The sequence below is a fragment of the Haplochromis burtoni genome, unplaced genomic scaffold, assembly GCF_018398535.1.
Source record: "Haplochromis burtoni strain Fernald_Lab_line unplaced genomic scaffold, NCSU_Asbu1 Contig_325, whole genome shotgun sequence".
NCBI classification, from domain to species: domain Eukaryota; kingdom Metazoa; phylum Chordata; class Actinopteri; order Cichliformes; family Cichlidae; genus Haplochromis; species Haplochromis burtoni.
In genome coordinates, this window is record NW_024582686.1 from 406,057 (window position 1) to 428,444 (window position 22,388).

General features: G+C 39.0%; 1 protein-coding gene across 2 annotated transcripts in view; it reads right to left on the reverse strand.

Annotated features, from left to right (window-relative positions):
- Positions 1–22,388, reverse strand: part of rai14 (retinoic acid induced 14) — a 61,499-nt gene that overhangs the window by 24,816 nt on the left and 14,295 nt on the right. For both annotated transcript variants that reach the window (XM_042228473.1, XM_042228472.1), the window contains exon 3: positions 532–662. In XM_042228473.1, the coding sequence (XP_042084407.1) occupies positions 532–662 (131 nt within the window). The remainder of the gene's footprint in view (positions 1–531; positions 663–22,388) is intronic.

The following is a 22,388-nucleotide window of genomic DNA, read 5'->3' on the forward strand; positions in this document are numbered from 1 at the left end:
GTGAACTTGCTTTCAAAACATAGAATCTCAGAGGCTGAATGAATGTCACCGTTTCAAGAAAAAGTAAGAGACATATTTTTAGATTGGCCATTCATTTTTAAAACTGTGCTGTGGAGCATGAAAGCAGTTATATAAGGCCATTACTTGACAATCTGAGCATATAGTATAGACATATGTTTAATCTTTGAATTGAAAGGAAATGAGAAAATTCACTGTGCTTTGCTGGATATTTATTTTAAAACATGTGCAAGCTTGCCAGACAAAACCATGTTGGTGTCAACACTTAATGCATTTCTCTGGTTTGCAGCCTCAAGTCAGTTTGCCTCCCCCATGTCATCCTCATTCTACAAAAAGCACTGCAGACTGTGATCTCTGTGTGTCTATATCAACAAATTAGTTTTTATTTTAAGCAAAAGTTATGCTTTGACTTTATCGTCACCTCAGGAAAATCAAATGGAATTCTTGCACTGGAAACATAAACATTTAAATACCATCAGAAAAAAGTAAGTGGATAAGTCCAAGACCACTTACGCTGATTTGCCTTCACTGTCCAGCTTTACAGGATTGGCACCTTTCTTGGCAAGAAGGGATGAGACTTTCTCAACCTCGCCATGCTCCACTGCAGCAAGCAAGCGTTCATCGTTTTTGTTCCACTCATTTGTCTAAAGACAGAGGACAAAGAAGGAGAATAAAAGGTGGTGAAGAATATACGAAGACTACACAAAATATAAATATACAAATATATAACCCCATAAGGTTACAGTTAGGTGAGACGCTGTTAAATGGCAAGAATTTCATGTCAGCAACACATCTCAAAAAAGTAGGGACAGGGCCATGTTTACCACTGTGGAGATGTAGCGTTGACGTTGCCTTTCCACAGGCAATGATGCACTCCTGTACCATCAGAGATGGATGGTCCCTCTCCTCTTTAGCCCAGAGGACATTCTGTCCAGGTTTTCCAAAAAGAATTTTAAATTTCTGACGATAAAACTATGTTTCTGGAAGTGAACCCAAACAGTGACTTCCATGAAAGAATCATGCCTGTTTTTAATGCAGGGCCACCTGAGAGCCTAAATAATATAGACATCAGATACTGATTTTTGGCATTGTCACTTGCACACATAGATTTTTCCAAATTCATAGGATTTATTGAAATTATGTACTGTAGATGATGAGATATTCAAATTTTGCACATTTTTCCACCATTTGTAAATGCAGCTTTTCAGACTGGTGAACCTCTGCCCATCTTTAATTCTTTAAATCTCTGCCTCTGAGATGTTCTTGTCATACCCAATCATGTTACTAACCTGTTGACAATTAACCTAATTAGACAGAAACTATTCTGCCAGCTTTTTCGTCTTAGTACCGCTTACTTTCCAGCTTTTTGTTGCCCCATGTAAACTTTTGAGATGTGTTACTGCCACCACCATTTTTTTTTTTTAAATGCTACACTATCCCAGTTTAAATATTTTCTTGTTTTGTTGTGAATAAACTATGGGTTTTATGATATTTGCAAATCAGTGTGTACTATTTTTATTGTATTGCATACACTGTCCCATATTTTTACTGACTTTAAGACTTATCTCCTATCTACTAACTTATCAAATAATATCAATAATAATGTGAACAAATGGTATGCTCCATTTGTTAACACTCATATCAGCATGTTTACTTTGCAGTCAGAGTCACCGTGATGCCCAAAATGTGAGTAATGTTTCTCACAGGGAGGAATGTTTCTCGGCTCTGCTGTGGCCCACACAAAACATTTGTTATCATATGTGTACTAGAGCACACACTCACAGTATCCAGTCTAGACACACTCACCAAAGAACGCATACACAAACCAAATCGTCCTTTATACCACTGATAGGCTGCTCACACAGAAAGAAGTCAGCTATTGGAAAGCTTCTAGCCTGATCTCATTCAAACACCATCTTGCTACAGAGCAGTTCGATAGTACAAGATACAGCACAGCAAGCTTTAATTGCAGGATACAGCTATGAAATGAGCAAGATTTGGCATAGCTGAAACACTTCTATGATGACCTACTTTATTAACAGGAAATGTATTTAAGGAAACCTTTACTGGGGAATATTGGAAGAGGTTCCTTAAATCTAATAGCAGAATCAGGGAGAGAACTGAATCCATGACCCCAAACATAACAGCAAACAAGTTCATGCGTCAGCTATTCTTACAAACACCTGTGCATATTAGGATGCAGTACAGTATTAGATCTTGACCTGATAGCCCACTGACCTACACGTGACAAGGAGGTGAACTCTCTGACTCTAGAAATACCTGTGGTGGTAGACTGGATGCTATTTTAGGAGCGCAATAAGCAGGCAAAGCAACACAGAGTGTAAGTAACCTCTGTGGCAAACACCCAAATGCAACCACTGCAATACATTTTGCACAACTGGTGGAAAAATGCTGGGCTATAAAAATCCTGTCACTCCTGTCACCGAAAGAGCAAAGATGACCACTGAGCTCTGCAGCCTAATAAGCCACAAGGTAATTAACAGATTATTGAGTATGAAAAAATATTAAAATGTGTTTGTGTTTTCAAATGTAATGTGTAAGATGGCTGAGAACAGAGGAGTATTCCTGCTATTTTTTAAAAGCTAACTCTGGAAAAGCAATTCTTATCCAGCTGTAACTCAATACCACCCCCACGCACACATGATATCCATGTGGTAGCACGAGAAGGTTCTCTGACAGACTGGAAATAACAGATTGATTAGAAAAACATTCAGCTGGACATTGAGAAGACACAGGAAAAAAAAAAAAAAAAAAGGGGGGGGGGGTAAGATTTGAGGTGTGCAAGTTGAAGATGGGCTCTATCAGGCACATGTAATACATCCAAGAACCATTACAGATTTGATTTTAAATAAATTACAGAGAAACACTCCCTTAACACACATGGTGTTAAAATATAGCAACGTAACAAACAAAACCAAATAAGACTGGAAAACACCTGCACACATGCTGTACATGTGACAAAACATTTAATAAAGGGCTTTTAAATGTTTTATTAATCTCACCACACCACATACAATTATTAGTTCTTTCATTTAACCAAGAAGCCCCACTGAGAGCCAACTTCTTTTAAAAGGGAGAACTGTTTAAGGTGGGAGCCATATAAACTCAAAACATGCACAAAAACAAAAATGTACATTATATGTTAATGGAAAAAATACATGCAAATATAACTTCTGTTTGTTTACAAGAATACACAGGAACCTTTAAATTAACAGGTTTTTACAGCTTTCGGGTTTTATTTCCACCAGAGGACTAAGATTTACAATGTATAGCACATATGGGCAACCCCAACTAAACCCAAAATTTTGGGAGGAAAAAGCAAAACAAGGCTATTTTCACACATTAACTGCCATATATGTCACATGTTGGAAATTATCTGAGACATGATATTAATTAATTATTAGTTAATTAACTAACATTGCTTTTTACTTTTTACTTTTACATTATTGTAAGTCTGGTGATTTCCTACATGCAGAATGTACTTCAATCACTCATACAACATAGTTGTGCTTGGGATTGGAATAGAAATGACAAAAATTAGGTTAGAAAATAGAAATTAATACCAACTCTGTGCTTGTTTCCCCAAAACTTTGACTAATATAAACAAACAAATATAAGTAGTTTATTTACACAATTCAAGACATTTAATTAAACAGGGACAGTACTTGTTTAGTGTGGCCAGTGCTTTCCTTATCTTGTTTTGTGGAAACCAGGAAGGGCAGAACCTACTGTGGTAATTGAGTGCCTTTGTAATCCAGAAATAGTAGCAAAACAAACCCACCCCCTTGGATGACAGACTGAATATCAAAGCAGTCAGAGACACTTATTACTTAATTATAAATACTTGCAAAAACCCACCCTATGTGCTCTCTGGGCACTTTTTCAAAGATGGTCGGTCATACAAGCCTAAGGATCGGTGAGCTGAAGTGATGTATTTTTTTCAGTCAGGAGTTTTACTCCGCTATAATAAACGCCACTAGTACAAGCGTAGCAGCACCCTGCATATTTGCTTCAGTGGACATTTTTTCATGCTTTTGTTGGTTGTCAGTTACTTTGTTTCAAAGAGCTTGAGAATATTTAGGTCAAAAGAACAGAGTAGAATGGCCCACTATCCCCATCTTTTAATTACTGCCTACTTCACAACATCTTTCACTTTTAGTACACTTCATCTAAAAGCCTACAATGTCTACAGTGTAGGGCGACACTTTAAATAATTTTTACCACTTCGCACTATTTTCAAGCAAGTCTTCCTTCCTGTGCAATAAAGTACTATGCTGGTTCTTAAACACCTACACAACAGGTGATGATATAGTTGGGATACAGTGGGATAGTGAATGCTGTGGTCCCATTAACAAGAACTGCATGTTGGGATAAAAATTGCCACTAGCACTGATGTCTACTATAACATGATCGCTCCTAATGGTCTACAGTATGTGACTTTGCAAAGCCGAAGAAAGAATGAAGGGCAGTCGCAACAGAGCAGCGTGACAGCAATAGCGTTAGACTACATTGTATTGGACAGATTTAAGTGGAGCGGAATGCACTGCTCCACTTTCAGCCACATACACAACCGGTGTCATCAACGGGAGGCTGATGAAATAATCATGTAGTGGCAGAGGTGATGTAATATCAGCAAAGATGTAAGCTCCAACAAAAAGGTTGAACAAGAAGTGTATTTTCAAGTTTTTCTACAACAAAAAAAATGTATACAAATGTAAGACAGGCTTGGGGCATCGGGGGATTCCCCAAGAGCATCTTTCTCGGAGGGCTCAACCTGGGGTTGCGGTCATAGCCTATTAAGGGCTCTGTTGGCTCTTAGGTGACGGTTTTCTCGTGGCTGCGTGCAGCGGGGCCAGGGGAGGGTCTGTGCTGACGGTTACTGACCTGGTAGCCTGGCTGCCCCTGGGTGGGTCCGGGACGGGCGTGGGGTTCTGTGGGTGCTCCGTCTCTGGGCTGGGGCCCTGGCTGGGCCTTGGGGGCTTGGGTCCTGGTTGGTGTGTCGCCGGGATTGTGGGCGGGTGGGTGTATGGGGGCCTGGCCCTGGCGCAGGGTTCTGCCAGTGCATCAAGCCACCTGGGGGGCTCTTCAACTGGTGGGGGAGGCTGTTACATCATGCAGGAGGTCTCCTCTCTTCAAGAACTCACTCTGCAGGAGGGGGAGATATAGGAGAGGTGGAGGAAGATCTCAGCCTGGGCGTCTATTGTCTTGTGTAGTCTGGAAGCTGAGTGGATGACGGGGTGGGTGCAGTTTTCTCTGTGGTGGGGCCGGGCGGCGCTGCTGAACTGGGCCCCGGTCCGAATGGGCCTGGGCCCCTTTCCCTGGCGGGTTGCGGAGTATGGGGATGCCTACTGGGGTCAGCGGGGGAGCTGGCCCCAGGGAGGGGTCACTTGCCCCTCCCTTCCTTCCCTCCCCATCTCTACAGGGAGTGCAGAATTATTAGGCAAGTTGTATTTTTGAGGAATAATTTTATTATTGAACAACAACCATGTTCTCAATGAACCCAAAAAACTCATTAATATCAAAGCTGAATGTTTTGGAAGTAGTTTTTAGTTTGTTTTTAGTTTTAGCTATTTTAGGGGGATATCTGTGTGTGCAGGTGACTATTACTGTGCATAATTATTAGGCAACTTAACAAAAAACAAATATATACCCATTTCAATTATTTATTTTTACCAGTGAAACCAATATAACATCTCCACATTCACAAATATACATTTCTGACATTCAAAAACAAAACAAAAACAAATCAGCGACCAATATAGCCACCTTTCTTTGCAAGGACACTCAAAAGCCTGCCATCCATGGATTCTGTCAGTGTTTTGATCTGTTCACCATCAACATTGCGTGCAGCAGCAACCACAGCCTCCCAGACACTGTTGAGAAGGTGTACTCCGACTGGCAGTAGGACTGGGAGTTGAGCTTGACTCCATCCTCAACCCGAAAAGGCCCCACAAGCTCATCTTTGATGATACCAGCCCAAACCAGTACTCCACCTCCACCTTGCTGGCGTCTGAGTCGGACTGGAGCCTGCCCTTACCATCCACGCCCCATTCTAAGACTCACTCTCATTTCATCAGTCCATAAAACCTTAGAAAAACCAGTCTTGAGATATTTCTTGGCCCAGTCTTGACGTTTCAGCTTGTGTGTCTTGTTCAGTGGTGGTCGTCTTTCAGCCTTTCTTACCTTGGCCATGTCTCTGAGTATTGCACACCTTGTGCTTTTGGGCACTCCAGTGATGTTGCAGCTCTGAAATATGGCCAAACTGGTGGCAAGTGGCATCTTGGCAGCTGCACGCTTGACTTTTCTCAGTTCATGGGCAGTTATTTTGCGCCTTGGTTTTTCCACACGCTTCTTGCACCCTGTTGACTATTTTGAATGAAACGCTTGATTGTTCGATGATCACGCTTCAGAAGCTTTGCAATTTTGAGACTGCTGCATCCCTCTGCAAGATATCTCACTATTTTTGACTTTTCTGAGCCTGTCAAGTCCTTCTTTTGACCCATTTTGCCAAAGGAAAGGGCGTTGCCTAATAATTATGCACACCTGATATAGGGTGTTGATGTCATTAGACCACACCCCTTCTCATTACAGAGATGCACATCACCTAATATGCTTAATTGGTAGTAGGCTTTCGAGCCTATACAGCTTGGAGTAAGACAACATGCATGAAGAGGATGATGTGGACAAAATACTCATTTGCCTAATAATTCTGCACTCCCTGTAGCTGCCTCCCTCGTCCTGCTCCACCACAATCACCCACACATGCAGGGCCTTGGGGTAAAGGTGTGTCACCAGGGTGCAGGGGAGGCATCCCCCCCTCTGTCCCCTTCTGGCTGCCTGTGCCTCAATTTTATCCCACAACTTAAAGACATTCACATTATTCACACTCTCATAACACATACATATACGATCTTGGGGGTGGGCACGCTACACCTCACCCCTGGCGTTGTCGCCCTCCTCTCAATTTAAATACACGTAGACATTGAGGGCTATCAGGAGGGGCTGTGCGCTTACCAGCTGCTCTCTGGCAGGTAGCTCCATGCCCTCCTGGGTTTTTAATGCACCTTAGAACACACATGCATCAACACTACATATGAGCGGGCGGAGGGAGGTTTGGAGTCTTCACACACCCCTGTTCTCTGTTGCCTGTTGGAGCGGGGGGTCTGGGAGGAGGAGTTGGCTGTCCGATTGGGGTCTGGAATGTGGGGCCTCCCTGCTGCTGCCGAGGCACCTTGCCTCTACTCTCCTTATGTATGGCCTTATATAATCGCTATTACATTAACTGTGAGTCTGATCTCTCCCTTTCTGTTCCCACCAGCCAGCCAAACGTCTTACGTGTGGGTTGTTTGTTGTCTCTATGCTAATCTTTTTCCTCTATGCTCACCCTGCCCCAACCAGTCATGGCAGATGGCCAACCCGTCTCACAGCCTGGCTTAGGCCTATAATGCCTGAGGTCTTCCTGTTAAAATGGAGTTCTTCCTCACCACCACATCCAAGTGTTTGCTCACAGGGGCTCTTTCTCTAATATTGTAGGACCTTGACCCTACACTATATGAATGTTTTTATCTACACCAAAAGGCAGACCAGTCCAAGTTTTTCTCATTAACCTTGAAGTGCTCATTAGAGCTGAAACAATTAGTTAACAGATTAGTCAACAAATATGATTTTACAGTGTTTTAACATAAACAATTATTAATCTGATCAAAGTAAAACTTGGCAGATTAATTATCACTGAAAAACAATAGATTAGCAGAAGTTTTGTTCCTTGTTATGTGTAAGCCGGACACAATGAAGCAAAAAGCAAAACAGATTTGAAAAACACTGACATAAGTGAGTGCACAACACATGAACCCTGAATAACTCTGAATAATATACACGTGCTTTGCCTAAGCAACATGTCACAGGTCACTTATTCTGAGATTATTAACTAGTAAGACCCCGCCATACTGCTTCTACTATGGGTTGTTACTTCCTCTCTCTCTTGGTTTCAGTCAGTTTCCCTTGCCTTTGGCTGTTTGCCGGTGTTAGTTTTAAGATCCCCCTTCTTTCTATTTCTAAGTCTGCATCAAGTGTTTACACTGCACTCAGAGTGTGTGTTCCCTCTCTGTCTTTGCCCTGACGCTCATTAAGACACACAAAGACTGTGCTGATAACACTAAGCGATTCCTGTTTGTCCAAGCCTGAAGCAGGCAGAAAGGGCAAGAACAAGAGAGCAAGAAACCAGCATTTAACAGTAGTAAAGACCCAAGAAAAAGGAACTACCGGTACTGTGTTAGAAAAGATACTGAGGGACAGAAATACTAAAGTGGCATAACTCTGACTTCTGTTAACTTGTACTCTTTTCAAAGACTCGCTCTTTTTCTACATGTGTTTCACGGGTATACATTTCTCTGTCAAGCTCTGAAACTCCTCTGCCCTTCTAAAGTAAATAGCAAACAGATGCCTATCGGTTGTGTGTGTGTTTGTGTGCCTGTTTGTTAACCTAAAGATCTGTGCATAAACAATTTGTGTTTTCCCTTCTTAGTTCTCAGAAGGAAAAATAAACTAATATCAGGAAGTAGTAATTCCTACATCAGATTCTGTATGTTTGTAGAGTTGCACTGCTAAGAACAGATGTAGTTTAACACATAAAAATTTACTTTCGGAAACCCAATAGTATTACCCTCAAATGACATTCATGTTGATCTAGGAATGAAAAGGTGTTTGTTCTACTTTCACTTTTCATGTAGTTCTGTTTACTTTCAATATGCTCTAAATCACTCAACCAAAAAAAAAAAAAAAGAGAACAGGACATCAACTTCTCTGAGCCAGCTGGTTAAGATTGACCCAAGAATCAGAAACACCAGAAGGCATCTGAGACGCTATTGTTCAACAGATCTATGCAAAACTTTTCCCAGGAATTCTAATGTATATCCATGGTAAATTTCATTGAAATACAACAATTGCTTTGCCAGATGTCCTGTCAAGGATTAGGGAGTCATACAAGGAAAACTCATAAAAAGCAAAATCTGTGTCTGTATAAGTAGGTAACAGACAAGATAAAAAACTAGACATTAGAATTTAAAAGAAAGAAACACTGTGCCAGACAGGTAAACTTATTTAGTCACACACACACTACACTACTCGATTTGAAACTTGCACCAGTTAACTCACCTACATTTATCTTCATTATGTTTACTGGAGATAGAATCTTTTTAGCTTTACTCACATTAAAAGTAGGTCAGACACAGATACAACAAGGTTTAACTGCAGTGGGGAAAAACACATCTATACAAGAAAGGGTATTTTCAGCTTGAGAACAGTTGAGATTCAGAAGAAGGCAGGACATACAGGAAGTGGTCAAGAGGATGTAAGAAAGAACAGTGTACAAAATAAAAGGAAAAGAAGCAGAAGAAAATACAGAGATTGGTGCATCAACAATATCTCTGCCCTTTGATCAAGCTGTGGACGTTAACTTCAAACCCCTTATCTGTAACAAAACAGATCCTCAAATGTCCTCAGACAATACATCCTTTCTCTAAGGCCACAGCTGAAACTGCTTACTGCCCTCTGTAGTACAAAAACACACAAGCACAAGTCCACACATACACATCACAATGGTTTAATAGACTCTGAAAGCAAGAATAGAAAGGGTTAGCATAGAACTGTCAAACAAAGACCAGATGGTTGCTTTTGTAAGGAAAGATGCTGCCACATATTTCACAACACTGCCGAATGTGGGCTGCACGTTTAGATAATCAGACAAATTTACATCATGAGAGTATTTTCTAGTTTAACGCTCTTGTTTATAAATCTCCAGCAACATTTAGCACCACCCTTTCTTTACAAAAGATATTCCGCTCTAAAACTAGAGCATGCTGTAGTGCCCAACATAACATGTTTTGTGCACTGGACCATCAGGAGAGAGATCAGCACAAAAAAGCTCATGTAATTACTTTTTATGCTTCTATCTTAATCCATAGAAGCATAATTTATTAGACTTATATTTTCTATTACCAATCCTAATATGCAAATTAATTAGTAACCTAAGCTTTAAAATGTTATATTAGACTCAGCTCTGCTGCAGGGATCACCAAATCAGCAGTGGGCAGGAGCAAGTGAAAAGATGTCTTTCATTCCCATTTAAATGGTTCGATGAAAAACTTTTATTCAATTATATTCCATTTTTATTAATATAGTGCCAATTTACACCAACAGTTGCCTTGAGGTGCTTTATATTACCAAGTAGAGAACATATAATATTAGAGAGAAAACCCAAACAATCAGACGATCCCCTGTGAGCAAGCACTTGGCGATGGTGGGAAGGAGAAAACTTCCTTTTAACAGGAAGAAACCTCTAGCAGAACCACGCTTAGGGTGGGGCAGCTGCCTGCCTGGTCCAGCTCGGGGTGGTGGGGGAGTATATAGAGATGAGGACAAAACACAAACTGGTAGACACTAGAGCAGGGTGATATGACCAAAAGTATTTATCACGATATACACTTGAAAATTTGCGATAATGATACATATATATACATACATATATATACACACACACACACACACACACACACACATATAAATATAAAAGACACACTAGACAAAATACTTTACAACTCCACAACTTTATTAGTGCAAAAAACCCCATCAATGTATTTTCACTTAAACAAGCAGCTGTTTTTTGTGTATTAAAGTTATATAAAAATTTTACAGTGCAAATGCAAATTCCTTGCTGACAGTTAAACCAAAAGGCATTTCCAGTGGAAATTGGCCGACATATCCTCAGCATAACCATGTATAATATCCACAAAACTTGAGTTATACACATACAATACCGTAATATTATGTTGAAGCACAGTATGTATCACTCAGCGAGGCGCCTGCCTACGATAGCCGTAATGCTCCGACAATCCATCAAGCGGTGCGGGTTCGTAGCTTAGCAAAGTTATACTAAAACATTTGACAGATTTTTGAGCGCCGTGTACGACATAAAATCATTTCGAGGTCAGTAAACACAACTAGAATTCATACATAAGGCACACAGGATTATAAGGGGCACTGTCGATTTTCAGAAAAATCAAAGGATTGATTTTAGGTGTGCCGTATTTTCCAAAAAACATGGTAATAATGACGGCCGGCTAGCATGCTCTACCAAAAATAGTACTTTGTTGTGTATCTGACGGACGAAAGCTAAACCAGTTCCACACCACTGAAGTTGCAGCATTTTTACAAACCAATTCTGGTTCATCCATTTCATTCAACGATCGGCTTTCGCCCTTCTCATTCTCCGCCATGCTTTTTCCGCCATGTGCGTATGAAAATAAAAGGCACTGCACATGCGCGTTTTACCCATGTTCTATCGCGATATTTCATTTTCCTATCGTTGCCTAACATTATACCGGTATTACCGTGAACGGTATAATATGGCCCAGCCCTAATACAAACTAAAGAAACGAACAGAAAACACGAGGTCTTCTTTCTTGTTCAAACCTGGACCTCACACTACAACTCAACCGCTAATAGTTGCATCACAGATTTGGGTGTATTACACTAGTGGTGGTGACTAAAGTGGTCAAAAGCCAACAAAAACAATGACCTAGAGATTTTCTTTAATATGTTGAACCTACCCATGCTTATTTAATGGATTACTTACATCAATTTATCAGACTCATTAGCTCCCTCTGACGCAACAAAAAGATTACACAACTTCCTTCCCCCAAACGTATACAATATTCACCATGACCTGTAAATAGACTCCATTGTATAAAAATAGTGAACTTAGTTAAATGGTGCTCTCATTAACACCTGATGATTTATTTATTAATTTGTGCCAACGTACCCAAAAACCAACACTGCCATGCAGAATATCTGTCTTGGATTCAGTGACCAAACATACATTTCAAATGCATTACATCTGCATGACTATGTTGGCCTGCCTCACTGTTATATTTCCAGCATTTTAGTACATTTCCGTTTCAGTCATAGAAGTCATTAAATTTCCACAGTAAGTAGTGAATGCTCTGTTCTTTGCATTGTGTTTTACTGCATAACTTTTTGTTAATCAGAGGGAAGTAGCTAAAGTAGCTGACTTGTGTTAAAACAAGACATGACAATGGTTGACATGTTTGCTTTTCTTTCCATCTTTCCCAGTTTTTTTTTTAAATCACTAGCCAACACTGCAGTACACATAAAGACAGGAAAAAAAACTAAACAAAAAACAAAACTGTGAGCACATCCATAAAATCCCTCCATTCTTTTCACTTCATCACTAAGCGCTGTCTTATTAAAACACACACACAAATTAACAACACAAATTAGTTAACCTTCCTAATTGCCTCTGCTTTTATAGCTTTAATTGTGCTCCTGTCATAAACAACTTGTGCAGTTACAGGAACAATAAGACCAACTGTTGAGCAAAGCCCACTGTAACTATGTGCTCATTCACATCTGCTGTGAATACAAGGATCAGCTAATTGTGTACAAGCTAAAGCTTTAATGAACCAACTGTATTACAGACTGCAACCTCCTTAGACTATAAACAGGCAGTAGATCACTTGAAACCCATTAACAATTTTTTTTTTCAATAAAATACACTACTTCGAATCAATTTTAAAGCCAAAGGACTGCATAGGATGTCCAGCATGGGGGCTTTGTGTGTGCAAGGGGACCTCCAGTTAAAAAATAGTTCTCGTACAACACTTCCTCCTGACACAAATAGCTTTTCCTGCCCTATAAATAAACACTGCTAGACTTGGAAAGCGACCAGCCTCATTACACTAGAGGGCTGCTCATAAAGTTGAGGGAGTATAAAAAAAATACACAGTTCCACTTCAGTCAAGATAGGAGCCAGTTTAAACACACTCAACTGTAGACTCGCATGTGTATCAAGTTTTGGGGGTTTTTTTTGTTTGTTTTTTAAAAAAAGACATTGTGTTGAGCTAAAAGCTAGAACTCTTTGCGCCAGTCTTATACATAAACCTGTCTGTTGCTTCACTTAATTTCAAACCACTACACAGAACAAGAAACACGTCTCGCAAACTGTTCTCAGAAGTACAATGCCAAAAGTCTCTTAAAAAGGAAAGTCTCAGTTTTTTCAGATGAACTGTGTCTAACCCTCCCTCCATCCATCTCCTAGCATGAACATTGTTCCAGTTGTTCAGAGAAGGCCAAACTAAACAACCCGTCTGAACTGAACTGGGGGCAGGGAGCCTAAGTACCCTTCTCAGAGAAATGGGCTTTTTCTTACACACTTTCATCCTTTCCTCATCATTTACAATCACTATTTCTTTGCTCTTGTAATATCATCTTTTTGTCACATTTTGCTCAGGATGACTTCATCGCAGTATTCATTCCCTACTCCCCATTAACTGAACTCCTTTCATTCACTTTATCGGTTTCTGTCTGTTTTAAAGGTTCCGCCATTTTTATCAGTGATTTGTTGGGTCTTACTTACTTCATTACTTCATCTACATGTAGTGCAGTCATGCTATGCTGGATGTAACACATGCTTTTTCCTAAACCCAGTCTGATAAATGTCCTTTCTCTCAGACATGATTACATCAATACTCACACAAGGCAGCCAACAGGCTAACCTTACATCACCACTGATGTCTTCACACCCACATGAGACAACAAACTAGCCCATGCACAAACATACACCCACACATAAATGAGCATGCAAACACATGCAGGCACCAGGTTCGTCATACCCGGCTCTTCTTTACACGCTCTGCGTTTCATGTATTTGCTGACGAGCAGGTTTTCTAGCAGTGTGTCTGCAGTTCATGTGCACAGGCGATAAGAAATAAAGGGATCCCATGGGAAAGTCCTGTTTTAATTGGATCCATGTTTAAGCAGACCCTAAGCTATTTTCTTCTGCCTTTCCTTGGATTAATTGAAACTAGTTCAAGGCTGTATTCTTTAATATTCTTGTGGAGTAAATCTGGAATGATAAGAGCATTGCAAGTGCTGTCAGCAGTTGACTAACTCCAACCTATAAAGAACCAATACTGGTATACTAAACATGCATCTCAAAGGCTCACTATCCAGCTAGATGACCAATTTTCAATCAATTAAATGGTTAAGTGATGAAAGCTTTTAGCTCCATTTCATTGTTCATGCTGGTGAGCCGTACCAGGTTTCTAAAGCTCCTGTGACTATATGGCAAGTGTTTTGAACCTATAATCACCATTACATGTGCGTTTTGACATTTTGGAATATTCTCTCAACTGATTCTAAGATACAATATTTTCAGATTGCATGCAGCAAGTGTCATAATTATCTGTTAGAGTTGTGTACTCCCTAATCTCCTGCTGACAATTGACACACACACGGACAGATGCAAACCCTTTCTCCTAGTCTCCCAGATTAATGCCCGCCTGTCCCTAAGGGTTTACTGTCACTCTCAGTACTAATACCCTTTTCACTACACCCAGCCAGAACAAACCATTAAATGCCAAACCAACTTAGACTGGGCCTAATCAAACACTGCCAAGTGCAGTCTATGGCTTACTTACAAGGAAAACTTCTTTAATTGAAGAACAAATATATTACAGTGATTCTTACACTTTACAGGGGGGGGGAAATAGAATGTAATGTTTTTCTAAGATTTTCCTTGATGTTCTGCATTTATAACCCAGTAAATTCTTTTGGTTCAATGTTTAACCACCCAGTGCAAAAGGCATTCTTTTATAAATGTTTTCAGATGATCAGCATGTGATTATGATTGCATTGTTGCACCAGTTAACACAGTGGACACATTTCATCACTCCTGATAAGGACTGATGAAATGGACATCCATTCCTCCCGTTTTTGCACAACCACATACAGACGCTACATATTCTGAATATGGCAAAAATACAGCAAAAGCTACGTGTACAGTTTAGATTCTAGCAGCTCCGTTAAATTTATGCTATGGAACAGCTGTGCCAAGTGAGAGGAGACCGCATAATCCACACATGAATTAGACACAGAGAGGCTGGATGATAAGGCATGGGTATGTGTGTGTCTGATAGTGGTCTTTGCGCATGAATGTGAATATATGCATGTGTTTGAATGTGTGTGAGTGCGTAAGCCTTGAGTAATCCTGCTTAGTCCAGCAGCTGGGGGAGCAGGTTTAAGCAGTCTGGCAGTTTGAAGGGCTGGAAGAGGATATAACACCAGGACCACTGTCAACAATAATTGAATACACAGACAATAACATGCAGTCAATCAGTGTGTGTGTAAGTATGTGTCTGCATCTCAGTCCACAACTGTCCAGCTTGTGAAAATGTGCTTGGGGGAGGGTAGTAAGACGCTGAGAGTCAGATAACAGCTAAAGCAAGGTAACTCATTTATAGAAGCTTTGCTCAAACCGCAGGGACCAAGCTGTTAATGCGGCCTCAAAAGGTCGAAGCACACGAGAGTCAGTGAAGATTTCTCAAACTATTGACACAATCAAGAAAAAGTATGCTACAAAAATGTTACATGACACTGTAAAAAGAAAATTACGCTGTTTTGGTGAAAGGTTAAATAATTAAAAGAATGCCTTTGAGGAAGAAACAATACTGACAGTATGCTACTGTAACTTTTAATGCCATATAATACAATAGTTTCTTTCTTTTCCAAGCTTTAAAACTGATGGAAACACTGTTCTTAGAAACCATCAAAACGGTTTCTAAAAAGAGTGTTAAGGTTTAGCTAGTAATAGGCAACCAGACTGGCCGGCAGCTGTCTTCAGGATGTTTGTTAAAACAGCAGCATTATCATAACTCTGCAGTGCAGGAAATAGGCCAACTAGTACAAAGACGATTTCTTGGACAGTACACCAGCAAACAAGCTAACTGTGCTAAAACGGTTGTTTTAGATTACAGATTACAATAGACAGAGTGTAAAATGAAAGTGAAAAGCTATCAAATCTAGCTGCCTGTAATTTACAGTTTAACAGGGAAATTGTGTAGATTACCTGGTGCACAATACAACAACCCAATGCTGCGTTCAATTATATTTCTGTTGTGCATATGCCATGTACATCGAGTATTTTTATGCAAGTTGTTTTTTTGATATGTGGTTATGGTAGATACAATAGATAATAAGTGACATTGTAACACTCAGGAAAGTGACTACAAAAATGTACTTTTCTAATGCTAATTTAACAGTAACAGTTTTGATCAAGCACTGCCAATTCCTACTGTGTTTGCAGTAGCCTCAGAGTTTACAGCAGGAATACTGTAATTTTATTTTTACAACAGCAACAAAGCTGAGAGTATTAGACTGTAAAGTCTATATTCTAGAGCAAAGTACTACTTTTTTATAGTAAGAATCTGTTGCCATAGATTTGAATAGGTACGCTGTAAAATAACAGTTAAAACCTTGTAAATGTAACCGTGTGTACTGACAGTTTTTAACTGTGACATTAGTTAGAGTGTACATGTTTTTAGAATAGTGTTCATATCATATCACTGTAACTATGTATTATACTGTAGTAGCATTTGGGAGGTGTTCTGAAATCTCAATTATTTCTGTTATCAACCAAAAAGTGTTTGCACGACCAAGAACTGAAAGAAGCTACTCAGTGCTGGAATTAAATACTTGTTCTCTTCCAAATTAAAAGCCAAAAGGCTGCTTTCTACACAAAATATTTAAATCCAAAAAACAGTACATAGTTTAAGCTTAGTTAAAGAGAAAACAGACTTGCACGAAACAATCATATTAAACACACAGTAAGGAAAGCTTACTATTGGTATGGGTGGAGAAATTCAAATGTGATTTTGCAATACTCCCATATTGAGTACTTCCATATTCATCTACACTAATACAGAACTAAGATAATACTTGCCAACACATTATTTCAACACAATATATAACACATGTATTAAATATACAGATTATATGTAACATATGATAGAAGTGTTACCACATATGGTTCTGAGCATTGGCCTATATTCTACACTTAATTAATCTTCGACAGTTCAGCTTAGATTTAAATTAATTAAAAGTACATTAATATTACATTGCAAAGCTGGTTATTAATAAACTGAAAGGCGTTAACATCCTTAGGGTACCTTACTTTAAAGAAGGTTTTGGGCTTCAGTTTTTTGGTTTTTTTTACATGTTTAAATAAAGTAACATTGACCTAACTGAACTTTAATTAAATTATGTTTTAATTCATTTTAACAAGACAGTTAAAATATTTTTTAATAACACTGCCAATGCACAGTTTTTGAAAGCTGACTGTTCAGACATGGCTGAAGCAGAATGCTTTAAATCTCACTGTGGCTATTTGCCAAACTCATTCCCAGAAACCAGATTACACCGTCTGCTTTTCTTAAACACAAGTCTCTCTCCAACACACACACACGCACGCACGCACCCTCATTATACTGGTTGTTTGGGTAAATAGGCTTAGCTGAAATGATCCATAAATTCCAAAATGTCAGTAGCATAGTCCAAAGAGATGCTCAGGCACAAGGACTACAAGGCAGACACAAAGTCTAGCAGACAAGCTTACAGCTACAAACACAGTTATTGTGATATTTCTCCATTTAACAGTAAAGAGAAATTCTTCTGATTCACTGACCTTGCATAACTGCACACCTGCTCGCAGATTCTGATAAAGCAAAAATGGCACCACTCCCTCTATATCAAGCATTGGTATGCACTGAATTTGTGTCAAAAGACAGAGCACAGCTCAGCCATGATGACCCCAGTGCAGAAAAACCCATGTTATTATCGCTGCTGTATAATCTGTGACAAAAATCACACATTTAGCTGTGTTCGCAGTCAATTCTTTGTACAGCATTAACGCTGTTTAATATTAAACTTGGAAATGCATGATCACCTCAAGCGTAGGAGGCATTTTCACACTACTCAGCCTCACAGTGCATTCACAGCGCAGCATTTGAGGAAGCTGATCTACTTAACCTGCCTGCATATTCTGCTGAGTGTGCCTGGCTGTACGGTTTTGAGCTGGTTTCTACATTCATGTCTATTATTTCATCAAACCTGTTGTTACATGCTGTAAAATAATTCAAGTAAATGATACTGGATTTGCTAAACATAATGGGGAAAGAAAGCCCTGGTTTCTGTCATGGATAATAGAGATGATGACGCCAGTTTAGTAAAGCCATAGTGGAAAATGGCAAATGTTGACTTATGATAGAGGTGGCATTTCACTCAAACAGTTTTATATGCCACAATATCAGATTTTAGCTGCATTAGTAACCAATTACAATGTCTGGGCTCTATACCCACTGTTTCAGTGAGTCTATATAGCACAAGGATGGCAAAAAAAAAAAAAAAATCCTATCACACAGGGGCAATGGTTTTTTCCTGTGTGGTTAAAAACTGATCAATTAACCCCAATGGCTTCTTCCCATCTTCTCTTTCACAAATAATCACACTTAAGCCTGAAGGTGACACACCCTGCCACAGCAGCCTAAACATTAAAGCAACACACCACAAAGACAGAGGTGTTTTAACTATTCGTGCCAAGTTTGACGTCGTCAAAACTGTTAACTTTTTATTCAAGTAAACACAAGGTCAAAGAAAGATCACACTATACACTGGTCCCTCGCTATAACGCAGTTCACCTTTCGCAGCCTTGCTGTTTCGCAGAATTTTTTTGTGTGTGTGCAATTTTGCATGCTTTTTTTTGTAAAAACAGCACGTTGTGTTCTGCGTCCTGATTGTCTGTAGACCATTGTCAATCAATCCTGTGCCGTGTCTCCTGTACAGCACAGAATGCATTCAGCTTGTCAAATTTACATAAATCTTCGATCGCTAGCAGTGTGACTCTGAAGTGCTGTAGTGTATGTTTGTAAGTTTTCTCCCCAACAAACACAAAAATGTCCACAAAACAGTTTGCACCGTCAAAGGCGCCTGCGGTAGCACCCAAAAGGCAGATGAAGATGCTAACCATCGCACAAAAAGTTGGACTTCTGGACATGCTAAAGGAAGGTAAAGTTACCGTATTTTTCGCACCATAAGGAGCACTGGATTATAAGACGCGAATCAAATCCGTCAGATAAGTCAAACGTTACTCAACTCATTCTTCTTGCTTCCTCTACTTCCGTACCATTGATTCATTAATGTTGAATTCTCTCACAGCTGCTGTATTCCCATGTTTTGGACCTGAAAACAAGGTTTGATCTTTGGTTTCATTCTATAATACTGGACTTATTTTTCTACAAAGGTTTGAACTTTGAGAATGTTTAAACAAGAGAGAAAAGTGTGAAAATGTTCGTGCCTGTCTGAGAAAAGTGTATAAAGTGTGTAGTGAGGGGTTTTAAAGCCTTAAAACATCTATAATAATTGTAAAAAATAAAGCTGGGTACTTCGCGGATTTCACCTATCGCAGGTTATTTTTAGAACGTAACTCCCATGATAAACACATTTAATATTCACTATTCATGCAAAGTGTTTGTGTCCGTGTCTTTATCGCAGATTAAGTTGTGCAGGGGCAACTGGCAAAAAGGGAGTGTAAAGGGTGATCAGGTGTTTTGTCATATAAACATATTAGTGTTACTGTATACTAGGTTTAAATATTAAACTTTAAGATTACACTTCTAAATGGAAAATTCTGCATGTCACATTTGCACAATTTCTGCAAGTAAGCATGAGAAGAAGGAAGAGTAGCATAAAAGGGTTTCACTTATTGATACAAATTACTTAGCTTTTTTAAATGGGGTTTAATTTGTTTATAAAATACAATTTTGTATATAAAATAGCCAGAAATAATAGGAAAAAGCACAGCTTTCTCTCAAGTGAAAGCCTATTTTGAACATTCAAATTCTCTCCTCTCTGTAGATACAGTTGGTGAGAAAGAAACAAATAAGTTTATTGCCCCAATCCAGATATCATGTGAAACAACACATGAAACAGCTTGAGAGCATAGCATTTGAATGCATTCTTTTTTTTTCCACTTCTTCACTTGTTTGAGCAGTTATATATAGTTAATAGTAACTTTAATAGTAATAGCAAGTTTCATTATTATTATTATTATGACGGTAAGGAGGACAGGACGTCAGAAAAAAGCAGAGTGCAATCCAGTAAATATTCAAAATAAATGACCCCAGTTTCTAACAATGCAATGGTTAGAACAAAACTGAGTGGGAGACGTGGCATTAAAGACACGAAAAGGGTGTTTTCCTGGTTTTAAATAGAAGTTTAATTTTGGTAAAGTAATCTGTTTCACTTGCTTTTCCTTATGTGAATAAAATGTGTCATTACAAAGTTTACAGGTCATATACAGCTACGCTACAGCTTGAATAAATTTTCGTCATGGACCCTTCTCAAGCTGGAAAAAAAACATGTATTCAATGTGTTATCATTGACCTTCTATAGCTCATAAATCACACTGTGACATTAACACAGGCTGGTCTTTTCCTGTTAAGCCTCGTGTTGTAGGCTTGTTTGGCTGAGCTGGAGAAGGATCATTAAAGTGAAGCATTTATTTAAGATTTGACACTGAACCACAGTTTCCATTGCACATTGTCTGGAAATACCTTAATGTCATAAAAAAGCTATTTATAAACTTTCTGTTTCTATTGTTTTTTGATTTTCTCTTTTAAAGGAGCCTCTGTTTTTCAGGGAGAAATTCCTGAGCATCTGTCACTGCCAGACTGAAATAGTACTAATGGCTGTTAAGGGTTTCTGTAAAAAGCAATGGAATGACTATAGGCTAAGGTAAACACAGCAGCCTGTGAAACTTTGGTGCCGCATATCCTAATCATGACCAGTAGGTTTTATCACTCTGTGTGGACTGAAGTCCTGGTACTGTTTCAACCAGTTTTCTACAGCATAAAAACAAGTGTTTGCTTTACTGAAAGTTTCTTGCTTTTAAAATAAAAAATTAAGTAAGCTTCTTTTAAGCATCTGTTCTTAATTAAATGGTGAAAAAAAATCTAACATTTTAGAAAAAAAAAATGTTGGCTACTGTACTTTTCAAGCAGCCAGTAAGACAGAAACTGTTTTTCTGAATATAGTAAAATCAATACAAGACACACTGAGGGTGTTATACTGACTGATGGTGAGGAACGTGTACCATAAAGAAACAGACACTTTTGCAGGGAGATCAATGAGGTTATTAAATTATTTAAAAATATGGCCTACTTTACAGCAAAACATTGCCTGAATATAGTCAATTTGACATGGAATTTTACAAGAGAGACAGCTATTATCAAAAGACTGTCTATGACTTATGCATGGCACAGAAGTGCAGGTCCAAACATCAAATTACAAATACGAAAATGGGGACCAATTACATAAAGTAGGAGACAAACCAATGAATTGTCCAAGCAATCAAAAGTGCAATAGTGTACTGTATGTGGGTGGCAGGTCTGCAAAGGCATGCATGACAGCAAACGGCATCGGTTCTGTTTCTAAGCAACGCTCACATCCACAGCTCTCTCTTTCCTCTCTCATTCCACCTACGACTGGCTATTTTAGTGAGGATGGGCATTTCACTGTAAAAGCATCTCGAACAATTTGCAACTGCTACTGATATAACAGGGGCTTAGACAGGAAAACACCTGGCAAAGGTGACGCAGACACCATCCATTACACGCACTGTGAAGGAGCTGTTTGACCTTGGAGCCCAGTGCTGGACTCCACATTTTCAAGAACAATTGACACTATTGTACTCCTCCCACATAAATGAATGAATTTGCAATAATTTACTGATATTCGGCAGTAGAGACATAACAGAGAAAACTGGGTCATTTTTGTGAGAAATCAGCATGTGCTAAGACCAGCCCATATGGTGGTGTGACACTTTAAAGGTTTACCCAAAATCACTTAGGTATTTTGATGTTTTCGTCAGTTAATTATCAGAAAACAAAGCAAAAATCCAGGGTACCAATGCTTCTTTCTGTTACTTTCTATCACAGATGCTAATTCGGTGCAGGCTTGCTACTGAAACTATAATGTATGCTCAATGTCGCTTGCAGGAAAAAAAAATTTAGCTGAATAATTGTGATTTAGGGTTTCGAGAGTAGGTGTAAAATTGATTTCCATTCTGACAAACCTTTCAGCGGTGTACCTAAAAAGTTATGAAGGCTCAAAATGCTTGAAAAAAATAACTCAAATTAAAAAGCACCAGAGTTTGGGAACCATTAACTGACAAAATATTCATAATAACAACCATTTATTTTTAATGGTTTTGTTAAATATTCTGATGTTATTGTACAAAAACAGAAAATGTATTCCAAGGGGGGGACCTTATCTAAGATTTGATTGATTTTGACTACACGTTTCTTTTCCAGCTATTTATTTATGAGTGACTTATGTATGTATGTATGTATGTATGTATGTATGTATGTATGTATGTATGTATGTATGTATGTATGTATGTATGAATTTTCATTATTATTATTATTATGACGGTAAGGAGG